This window comes from Bufo bufo, chromosome 3 (assembly GCF_905171765.1).
Source record: "Bufo bufo chromosome 3, aBufBuf1.1, whole genome shotgun sequence".
Classification (NCBI taxonomy): Eukaryota; Metazoa; Chordata; class Amphibia; order Anura; family Bufonidae; genus Bufo; species Bufo bufo.
The window spans coordinates 97,381,392-97,393,493 of record NC_053391.1 but is presented as its reverse complement, the minus strand read 5'-3'; the positions used below and the strand labels follow the sequence as shown (position 1 = coordinate 97,393,493).

At 44.0% G+C, this 12,102-nt stretch overlaps 1 protein-coding gene across 3 annotated transcripts in view; it reads left to right on the top strand.

Moving 5' to 3' along the window:
* ABR (ABR activator of RhoGEF and GTPase) overlaps positions 1 to 12,102 on the top strand; it is a 381,876-nt gene that overhangs the window by 305,510 nt on the left and 64,264 nt on the right. For all 3 annotated transcript variants that reach the window (XM_040423381.1, XM_040423382.1, XM_040423383.1), the window contains 3 exons: positions 2,386 to 2,461; positions 8,627 to 8,731; positions 10,721 to 10,795. In XM_040423381.1, the coding sequence (XP_040279315.1) occupies positions 2,386 to 2,461; positions 8,627 to 8,731; positions 10,721 to 10,795 (256 nt within the window). The remainder of the gene's footprint in view (positions 1 to 2,385; positions 2,462 to 8,626; positions 8,732 to 10,720; positions 10,796 to 12,102) is intronic.

Below are 12,102 nucleotides of genomic sequence, written 5' to 3'. Positions count from 1 at the left end.
GGGGCAAATTGTTTATAAATCTCAGCAGGTAGGCCATCACTCCCTGGAGTTTTATCGTTAGCCATGTCTCCCAGCGCCACTTCTAATTCTCTCAGAGTGAAGGGACTATCAAGGAGTGTCCTTTGGTCCTGATCTAGAGTGGGCAGTCGCAAGGGATGGAGGAAATTTTGGATGTCAGTTTCCGTAGCTACAGTTTTAGAAGTGTATGGTATCGCAACAACTCTAGTCAGATGCTCCTACGTTAATTATTGCTGAGAACATCAGATCTTTATGTACTTGGCTGGCGGCCAAGAGAAGGGCCTGGGTGGCCCCTTGGGCATAGGTCCATTAGGAATTTTCCATGAAATCAGCAGCCACAAACAACAAACCATGTATACAGTACTTGGAGGACCTGCCACCTCCTGTTACCAGTAGCAGGTGTATCTGACTCTGTCCAATCAGTGCTGCTGGTGTCAGGCTGTGCAGGGACACACCCACAACTGGTAACACCCATCTGTACCTCTTCTGCAAGCTGCTGGTAATTCATAACATCTAGTAGAAATAACAGAGGAATAGCACAACAGAGTCATAAGAATAGATGAATTATTTCATGAGGAATGCAAGTAGTCACTAAAACAGACAATTTTTTTTTTTTTTTTTTTTTTTAAGTCTGCGTTATTTGGGAGCATTACTACCAGGAGACTTAAACAGGCAAATCATATTCTGTTTCTCCTATTTGAAGAGAGCTCCAGCTAAACGTTATCATCATAGGAAAATGCTAAATTATTATTATACCGCTTCATCATTCCTGACACATAGACGGGATACATCATGTATGTAGAGGCACAGCGTTGTCATCCTACATTGCTTGTAGGGCCTTACTAAATATGAATTGGACTCTGTTCACATTAGCGTTAAGCCTTAAAGGGGTTGACGCACTTCAATAAATGGCATTTATCGTGTACAAAAAGTTAAAGGGGTTGTGCGTTTTTTTGTATTGATGACCTGTCCTCGATATAGGTCATCAATATCAGATCGGTGGAGGTCTGACTTGCGGCACCCCCACCGATCAAGGCAGCGCTGAGTTATCTTCTCTGTTTATCTGCTCGCTGTCGACATTGCAGCCACAAGCAGTGCCATTACATCTCCTCCGCCCCATTCACTTCAATGGGACTGCTCCTTCCTGTTCAAGTGAATAGGACAGAGCCGTCCCATTTAAGTGAATAGGACGGAGGAGATGTAAAAGCGAGCAGGTATGCAGTGAAAAGAAGGTGGAGCTTGTACAAGCACTGCCTTCTCTTCAAACAGCTGATCAGCGGGGGTGCTGGGAGTCAGACCCCCACCAATCTGATATTGATGATCTATCCTGAGGACAGCCGACAACCCCTTTAATACGAGGCATTTACTAATGTGATGTGATTGTCCATATTGCCTCCTTTGCCGGATAGATTCATTTTTCCATCACATTGTACACTGCTCGTATTCAGTGGTTATGACCACCTACAATCCAGCTGCAGTGGCCGTGCTTGCACACTATAGGGAAAAGCTTCAGTTGTGCCAGTGCCTTTTCCTATAGTGTGCAAGCACGGCCACCGCTGCTCGTTTTCAGGGTGGTCATAACTAGGCTTGAGTGAATCGAGCTTAGGATCATAGATCCGAAGTCGATTCATTAAAAAAAACTTCTTTTGTAATGCTGTTTCTGTACAGCATTAAAATGTATGGGCTCCTGAAGTTGAGCGAGACTTCGGTGAATGACTTCGGTATTTCTGTGTATTTAAAAGCATTTTTAAATCTGAATCCGAAGTCGTATTTGGTTCTGGCTGGTTCCTCAGTACCAAAGCCGCCTTCGGATTCATATTTTAAAATGTTTTAAAATGCGCATATAGAAATACCGAAGTCTCGCGCAACTTCGGCCGAGACAAAGTTTGCTACACAGAGCCCATACATTTTAATGCTGCACAGAAACAGCTTTTCAAACGAAGGGGGTCATTTACTATCAGAAATACGCCTATATATGGTGTTTTTCTGGCTCAAAGGATATTTGATCCGCAATCTGCGACTTTTCCCCACTCACTCGAGGTCTAAAAAAGTGGGTGGGTCCGGCTCATTCATCATTTTCTACAGTTGTTTTAGGTCTCCGAAATAACCGAGGTGTGAACGGAGCCTTACGTGTTGTAAATTATTTTCCATGGACTGTGAATCTGAAACTGTAATTCATAAAATGCAATCTTCCATTAAAGCGAATTGCAATGCACGACTTGTATAGAAGTCGCCACGAGCTTTATGTTGCATTTAGGCAACAAATGTGATTTCCTACACTTCAGTGCCTTATGTAATATTCATTCTTCTGACCGTTCTCCTCCTCCTCAGAACCTGTAAGATAATGCAGTGTCTTCTTCTCCACAGAGCTATCTGTTCCTTCTGTCATCAGATTACGAGAGGTCAGAGTGGAGGGAAGTCGTTCAGAAGCTGCAGAAGAAAGGTAAGTGACTCCCACTATAACCCCCGGACAACTTTCTGGCATGATGGACGGTGCCCCTGCCGCCGTCTCATACGGCCGTCCATCACTGTGGATTCACTTGTTCCTACCATTTCTAAACACAGCGATGGCTTCTCAGCTTCTTATGAAAATCTTAGAAGACATAGGAATTTATATTGTGATGGAAAAAAACACATTTTGCTGTTTAACCCTAAGAGGACCTTGTGATTTTCCTCTTTTGTGTTTTCGTTTTTTACTCCCCGCCTTCCCAGAGCCATAACTTTTTTTTATTTTTTTCGTTCACATAGCCTTGAGGGCTTTTCCGGGACAAGTTTCTAATGGCACTATTTTATATTGCGTATGATGTAACAGCGAAAAAAATCCAAATGGGGTGGAATTGACAAAAAAAGAATTCTGCAACAGTTTTATGTTTTTGTTTTTTTTTTGTTTTTTTACAGAGTTTCCTATTCTGTAAAATTGGTCATTACGGTTACAATGATGCCACACTCGAATATATATATATATACATTTTTTTTTCTTGCGTTTTAATACTGAATTCTGACTTTTTTGTAGTTTTGTGTACAGAGCTGTGTGAGGACTCATTTGTTGCAGGGCGATCTGTCCTTTTCAGTGATGCCATTTGTGGAGTTTGACTTTTTGATCACTTTTTGTTAATATTTTGAGGTGAAGTGACAAAAAATGGTGAATACACCATTCGCCGTATGGGATAAATATTGTTATATTTTAATAGTACAGTTTTCCTACCCGGCAATGCCCATGACTTATTTTTGTTTTATTGTTTATGTATTTTGATTTTGTTTAAAAAAGGGGTGAGTTTATGTTATTTAATGTTTTTATATATATTTTTTCATATTTTTAAAAACCTTTTTTTTTTTCTTTTTTTAAATCACCCTGGGTAAGGGCTCTTTCACACCTGCGTTCTTGTCTTCCGGCATAGAGTTCCGTCGTCGGGGCTCTATGCCTGAAGAATCCTGATCAGTTTTATCCTAATGCATTCTGAATGGAGAGAAATCCGTTCAGGATGCATCAGGATGTCTTCAGTTCCGGACCGGAACGTTTTTTGGCCGGAGAAAATACCGCAGCATGCTGCGCTTATTGCTCCGGCCAAAAATCCTGAAGACTTGCCGCAAGGCCGGATCCGGAATTAATGCCCATTGAAAGGCATTAATCCGGATACGGCCTTAAGCTAAACTTTGTTTCGGCGCATTACCGGATCCGACGTTTAGCTTTTTCTGAATGGTTACCATGGCTGCAAGGACGCTAAAGTCCTGTTTGCCATGGTAAAGTGTAGTGGGGAGCGGGGGAGCAGTATACTTACCGTCCGTGCGGCTCCCGGGGCGCTTCAGAGTGACATCAGGGCGCCCCACGCGCATGGATCACGTCATCCATGCGCATGGGGCGCTCTGACGTCATTCTGGAGTGCCCCGGGAGCCGCACGGACGGTAAGTATACTGCTCCCCTGCTCCCCACTATTACTATGGCAGCCAGGACTTTAATAGCGTCCTGGCTGCCATAGTAACACTGAATGCATTTTGAAGACGGATCAGTCTTCAAATGCTTTCAGTTCACTTGCGGTGTTACGGATCCGGCGGGCACTTCCAGCAAATGGAGTGCACGACGGATCCGGACAACGCAAGTGTGAAAGAGGCCTAACACAATTTACTGTATAACAATACAGTGCTGCCACCTGCTGGCCTGTATTGGTATATTCCAGTATTAGCTATCTGAGCCTTCTTGAGCCTCAGGCTACTTTCAAACTGGCGTTTTGAATTCCGTTTGTGAGATCCGTTTCAGGGATCTCACAAACGGTTCAAAACGGATCTGTTCAGCCCCAATGCATTCTGAATGGATAAGGAATCAAGGATCCGTTCAGAATGCATCAGTTTGGCTCCGTTCAGCCTCCATTCCGCTCTGGATACGGACACCAAAAGGCTGCTTGCAGCCTGGCAATGCGGAGCCAAACGGATCCGTCCTGACTTACAATGTACGTCAATGGGGACGGATCCGTTTTCACTGACACAATATGGTGCAGTTGAAAACGGATCCGTCCCCCATTGACTTTCAATGTAAGTCAGGATGGACCCGTTTGGCTCCGCATTGCCAGGCTGCAAGCAGCGTTTAGACTTTTTTTTAAAAGAATAATGCAAACGGATCCGTTCTAAACGGATACAAGCGTTTGCATTATAGGTGTGAATCCGTCTGTGCAGATACCAGACGTATCCGCACCTAACGCAGGTGTGAAAGTAGCCTCAGTGATGATCACATATATCCGCTCCAGGTCTCTGTTGTTTGAAACAGCAGAAACCTGGCGGCTGTGGCGCCCGCTGCATGAGCCAGCGGACGCCATATTTAAAGTGGCGACTTCCACCGTACACGCATGAGATCACCAAGGGTTTAAAGAGGTTGTCTCACTTACGGAAATGGCATTTCTCATGTAGAGAAAGTTAATACAAGGCACTTACTAATGTACTTTGATAGTCCATATTGCCTCCTTTGCTGGCTTGATTCATTTTTCCATCACATTATACACCACTCGTTTACAGGGGTTACGACCACCCTGCAATCCAGAAGAGGTGGTCGTTCTAGCACACCATAGGAAAAAGCGCCAGCCTATGCACACTCCCATGGTCACAGTCACCATAGAAGGCCGATGCTTTTTCCCATAATGCACAAGCACGGCCACCGCTGATGGATTACAGAGTGGTCGTAACCATGGAAACGAGCAGTGTATAATGTGATGCAAAAATGAATCAAGTCAGCAAATCAAGTGCCTTGTATTAACTTTCTCTACCTGACAAATGCCATTTGCTGAAGTCAGACAACCCTTTAATCTTGTAAAGTACATAGTGCATTATAGCACTGTCATACAGATATAAAAACATGGCTAATATCCGAAAATAAGCACCCTCAAGGGGCATTTATCAAGCTATTTACACTACAAAAACTTTTTGAACTTCTTGCCCCTTTTCTACAGTGCGGAGAAAGGGGGTGTGGCTTAGCGGGAAGGGAGGAGTCTACCACGTCCCCCAGATTTACTAGAACTTGCACCGGCCCATAGCTGATGTAGATCTGAGTTTCTCGGGCACGGAGTGTGACCAGTCCTAGAGGGAAGGAGGATTTGGAGCCATCCAGAATTTAGCTGCTGTCTTTCTAGAAAATACAACTGCTCAAAAAAATAAAGGGAAGACTTAAACAACACACTGTAACTCCAAGTCAGTCACACTTCTGTGAAATCAACCTGTCCAGTTATGAAGCAACACTGATTGTGAATCAGTTTCTCCTGCTGTTGTGTAAATTGAGCAGACAACAGGTAGAAATGAAAGGCAATTAGCAAGACAGCCCCTGTAAGGACTTTCACACGAGCGGATCCCGTGCGTGTCGTCCGCTGCATGAAAGAGAGCCAAGCCCCGTTCCGGACAGCAGAGACCCGGAGCAGTAACATGATTGATAATGCTCCGAGCCTCTCTGTGATCTTTTTACTACAAAATCACGGTGACCACTTTATCTCAATCATGTTAATGCTTCGTGTCTCTGCTGTCCGGAGCCGGGCGTGGCACTCTTTCACGCAGCGGATTACCCGCACGGCATCCGCTTGTGTGAAAGAGCCCTAAAGGAGCGGTTCTGCAGGTGGTGACCACAGACCATTTCGCCGTTCTCATCCTTTTTGGCTGTTGTTTTGGTCACTTTTGCATTTTGTCATTGCTCTCATCACTAGAGGTAGTGTGAGGCGGTGTCTACAACCCACAGAAGTTGCTCAGGTAGTGCAGCTCATCCAGGATAACACATCAATGCAAGCTGTGGCAAGAAGGTTAGCTGTGTGTGTCTCAGCAAAGTGTCCAGAGCATGGAGCAGATGCCAGGAGACGTGGCCTTTACCTTGCAAAAAATAATTGTAGGGCCCAATCGTGGTAGGAGCATAGCCTAACAATGCACATCCCATAGATGCAATTGGTACAATTCACACCTTTGTTTATGCTCGGGGCACAATAGTCGTTCTAGACTTAGGTGTATCTTCTAAACGATTGCTGCACACTCACTTGATACATATCTGAGATAGGGATAAACGGATGCAGCATTACCAGTCTAAGAATCCTTAATGGACATTAAAGGGGTTCTCCAGGAATTAAGAAAATAAAATTACTGAAAATGCAAAAATATTACTTAGATAAAATGTAAATATTACTTAGATAAAATCCTATTAGTACACACAAAACCTGTCCTAATCACACAGGAGGACAAGTTACTTCACAACACTGAGCTAAAGAGCTGCTTCATTCTCCTCTCTGCTCTGCTTGTCAGAGATTATGGTCCTGATTACAGCTGATAAGATCTTTAGCTGAATCTCTGTAGGAATGGAGTTCATGAGGAGACCTGAATTAGAGAGGAGGGTGGGTGTAATGAGCAGCAGCACTTGTATGCAGTCTCCAATACCACAGTCTCTGTACTTCATGTCTTCTCATGAACTCCATTCCCACAGAGATTCAGCTGAACATCTTACCAGCTGTATTCAGGATCATAATCCCTACCAAGCAGAGCAGAGAGAAGGGTGAGGCTGCTCTGAAGTAACTTGTCCTGCTGTGCGATTAGGACAGGTTTTGTGTGCACTAATAGGACAGCAGCCATTTTATTTTTTCTAATGATTGCTCCCCAGACAAAAGGAGCCATTATAACCAATGAAAGGTATTTGGGAAAATATTTATAATAAAGTAATATTTAAGTATTTTTGTTTTCTTAATTCCTGGAGAAACCTTTTAACACGTTAATGGTTAAAGGAGTGATATCATGTGGTGACGTACCTTTTAAAGGAGGCAGGCCATGCGACTGCTATGGGGCCTAGGAGGAGGACCTGGCGCTGAACTCCTTCTTTGTCTTCCTGGTGCAAAATCACTCCATTTTCATGCAGCCATCACTAGGGGGAGCTCAGTGCAAGCAGATTTTTACAGCTTCTAATTCAGTCAGTTGTAACTACATGAATTCCTGTGCACTGAGCTCCCCCTAGTGGTGGCTGCAGGCAGCTATCTTTGTAATAGAAAAGAAGCACGAGATTTATCACTGTATTTGTGCCAGTTGCCTGGTGTACAGTAAGTACATTGAGAAATACGGTGTTCTGAATGAGCGCCGTATTTATGCAGCACCTGTTCCACCTTTACTGACATAGAGGCTGGATAAAGTGGATGATAACAATTGCAATTTTTTTAAATCAAAATTTCTTCCGCTTAATAAAAAAAACATAAACTCATCTGACATCTGGGGTGTTGCACTTTTCATTCTGCATTGCTTGGGAGTGATTGATGCATGTGTACTGGGAGGAGCAGGGGGGCCCATACTGTGTTTTACTATGTACGCCCCTGATATCCCCCAGCATAATCTTTAGTCCTCCAACATTTACTGCAACATTTCAACCTGCATAGCATTTAAGCATTTGTGCATTAAGTGTAACAGTCTTCACTGGAGGAAGGGGGAGATTTATCAAAACTGGTGCAAAGGTAAACTGACTTAGGATACTTTCACACTGGCGTTTCTGGGTCCGCTTGTGAGATCTGTTTCAGGGCTCTCGCAAGCGGCCGAAAACGGATCAGTTTAGCCCCAATGCATTCTGAATAGATAAGGATCCGTTCAGAATGCATCACAGCTTGCAGCGTTTTGGTGACCGTCTGACTATGCGGAGCCAAACGGATCCGTCTAGACTTACAACATAAGTCAATGGGGACAGATCCGTTTTTCACTGACACAATATGGTGCAATTGAAAACGGATCCGTCCCACATTGACTTTCAATGTAAGTCGAGACGGATCCGTTTTGACTTAGACTTTCTTTTAGCAATAATGCAAACGGATCCGTTATTAACGTGCGGATCCATCTGTGCAGATACAAGATGGATCCGCATGAAATGCGAGTGTGAAAGTAGCCTTAGTTGCCCATAGCAACCAATCAGATTGATCTTTTTATTTTCCAAAGGAGCTCTGAAAAAATCAAAGGTGGAATCCGATTGGTTGCTGTGGACAACTAAGCCAGTTTTCCTTTGAACCAGCTTTGATAAATCTTGCTGAAAGAATACTTTGGATGTTGGCACCCCTTTTACCATTCTCATGTGTGGCTTATAGTCTGCCTGACTTCTTCAAATTATTAATTTCTTTTTTTATTTTAGACCTTCAAGCTTTTGCACTCAGTTCTTTGGAGCTCCAGGTGCTTACTGGATCCTGCTTCAAACTGCGCACAGTACACAACATGCCTATAATCAGCAATAAGGATGGTAAGCACTGAAGTCTGCAGTACAGTTTCTCTACCACTGGGTGGCACTGCAGCCTGTATCTTGGCTTTTAGGAAAATAGTAATATCAGGAAAAAGGAAGAAAATCTTTTCATATTGACTTGTACGGACAAAAATATCTAGTATTCAGACTTTAAATGATTTGTTAATTGGCTTTGTTGTTAATACATGGTAGATAATTATCATACATTCATTTCAATAGGATTATGACCGAAATGTCTATTGGTTTTGACTAATGCAGGGATCAGCAACCTCCGGAACTCCAGCTGTTCAGAAACTACAACTCCCAGAATGCTTCATTCACTTCTAAGGGAGTTAGAAGAAGAACAACAGAGAATGTGTGCATGATGGGAGTTGTAGTTTCACAGCAGCTGGAGTGCCGAAGGTTGCTGATCCCTGGACCAATGAAAATCTAACCTATCAAAAAAGTTACTGGAAATGTATTAAAATTATCAATAAGCTTTTCTTGTGAACTAACGGGTGATTTTTATATCACAAATACCATAAAAAAATTATTTTCATCAGATCAGGCCCCCAATCTTCATCAGACCTCAGATCAGACTCCCAATCTGTATAAGAACCCTAATAAGGACCCCAAGCTTTTAGACCTCTTCGTGCACTCACCGCTCCCTGGTCTTCTGTTGGTCCTGCACCACATTGTGACCTCGCATCGCACAGCGTCAGGTCATAAGGCACTATGTCATGATGCTATACTCAGTCAGGGCACAGCGGACACACGGAAGAAGACCAGGGTGTGGTGAGTACAGCAAGCTCTGGCAGCACAACACCCATTGATCCCCACACCTCCTGCATAGTAATGAGTGCTTCCATAATGTTTATCTTGTAAAGCAAAAAATACGGTAATTTTTTATTTTTATACCCAGCGTGTACTTTTTATTGTAGGTCACTACTGTTTTCTTGGTGTGCCCCTCCAATATTAAATTAATAAAAATTAAACACTAACATATAGGTACCACAAAATGGTACGTATGCATGTGGCGACTTCAGAATGTCCCGTAAAAAAAGCAAAAAAAAGAAAAGATTTTTGCATTAAAGGGGTTATCTAATGACTCCCCCTTCTCCTGGGACCCCTCAGATAAGGTACATAGGTTATACCTACCCTGCTCTCCTGCACCAGCATTGCTCCTGATGCCCGCACAGCTGACACTGCATCTCCTTGTCACGTGGATGAAAACATACGGGGGAACAGCCAATAGCAGGCTGCGACGGGAACGAGCCTCCCTAGTATCGCAGGTGATGCTAGCAAGGCTCGTCTCCGTCACTGCCTGCTATTGGCTGCCGCACCCCCACCCCGGGTGGCCGGATGTTTTGATCATCACGGCGGCCGTGTGGGCTCCAACAGCGATGCAGGTGCCGTGGAGCAGGGTAAGAATAAGGGGCCATTCACACGTCCGTAGAATGGGTCCGCCTCCGTTCAGAAAATTGAGAAACGGGTGCGGACCCATTCATTCTCTATGGGGCAGAAATGGATGCAGACAGCACACAGTGTGCTATCCGCATTTCTGAAACGCGCCCCCGTTCTTCCGGTCCGCGGCTACGGAAAAAATAGAACCTGTCCTATTCTTGTCCGAAATTGCGAACAAGAATAGGTAGTTCTATGGGGGTGCCGGCCGGGTGTATTGCGGATCCGCAATAAACTACGGACGTGTGATTGGACCCTAACTTATTTGAGGGGTCCAAGCATTAAAAAAAAAAAAAATAAACGTATTATTTCTGGAATAGCAAAATAAACATTTGTTATAGTAGTGAAGGGATTACAGTGTGTGACCAAGAAATAAAATCTGCAAAGACATTTCTAGGCGCAGCGCAGCCGCACGTTTCCTGTCACTTTATCACTGGGTCAGGAGACGTGGCAGCTGGTGTGGCCAGCATCGAATATCTAATACTACAGGAAAAGACATGTGCGCTCAATCACTGAACTTCTCCTCTACCTTTCCATATTCATGTCTAGATGATGAATCTTCTGGACTGTATGGTTTTCTGCACGTGATTGTTCACTCTGCCAAAGGCTTCAGCCACTCTGCCAGTAAGTACTTTAGTCCAAATGCGTGAGGTCATTTATTTATATGGGTTCTGTGCGAGGTTTCCTTAGACTAAAGCTGAGGTCATTTGGAATATGTGTTCTTGTAGTAAATCACAGTCTGTGCAGCGTTTAGGCCTCATGCCTTCAGAACAGGTAACTGTGCTGTCTTATTTAAAGGGACACTTACATCAGAAAGGGGTATTTTGTTTTGAATATTCATATTAAACTTTTTTTTTTTATTATTTCAACAGTAGAATGCCATTTACCATGAAATACAAAGCACACATGATAAGATCTCTTGTATAGATAGGTGATCCATGGTCAGTTTACTGCTGCTGTGAGGGGATGGTGTTATCTGCAGGATTGTCTTCATGATAATAGTAGGCGTAGAATTAGACGACAGTATGACAGCTCTATTGTTTTCTTGAAAGATTCCCACAGAGGAGCAGTGCAGTAATTAGTGTAATATGTGATGCTCTAATGCAGGGATGGCCAACCTGCGGCTCTCCAGCTGTTGTAAAACTACAGTTACCACCATGCCCCGCTGTAGGCTGATAGCTGTAGACAGTCCGGACATGCTGGGAGTTGTAGTTTTTCAACAGCTGAAGAGACACAGTTTGGCCATCTTCTCAAATGAGTCACACCTTTTTTCTCACTCTCTCTCTGGTCAGAGTGATGGTCTGACTGAAAGAGTTAGGCCTGTATTACACAGTGGCCAGATCATCGCGTTAGTATGAACGCTCATTAGCGATGATCTGCCTATGGAAAAGTGCCAACGATTACCCGACGAACTAGCAAATGCTTGATCATCTGGCAATCACATCTTTTATTCGGGCTAAAAAAAAGAAATCATTGCTTGCTGGCGGCAGATTGTGCTGTCTAATCGCCCTCTAATTCCCCTCCTGGTAAATTCCCCCCAGTGACTGCTCATCCAGTTGCTGCCAAGCCTCATTTTTCAAAAATGAGCACAAGGCTTTAGTATACATCTCGATCAAGCTGCGTGAGCCCACTTTCACTTCACAGCGACCCTTTTTCAGGTGGTCCCGACTCCCTACTCTGGAGCTTGGTGCAGGAACGTACAGCGACTACTCCAACAGAGTACCACCAGGGGGCGAACCAGTAGTCGGACAGAACCCGTGCTGCCACGCTGAGCCCCCTGGACTGTTGGCCACAAGCACCACATCACAGCAACAGCAAATGGCGCACATCCCTGCCCACAAATGGACGGATGAAAGACCCACATCTGTGCACGGACTGAGAGCAATGTCAATAGAAATCTTTTTTTGGCATCTCCTGTTAATCGAAATCAC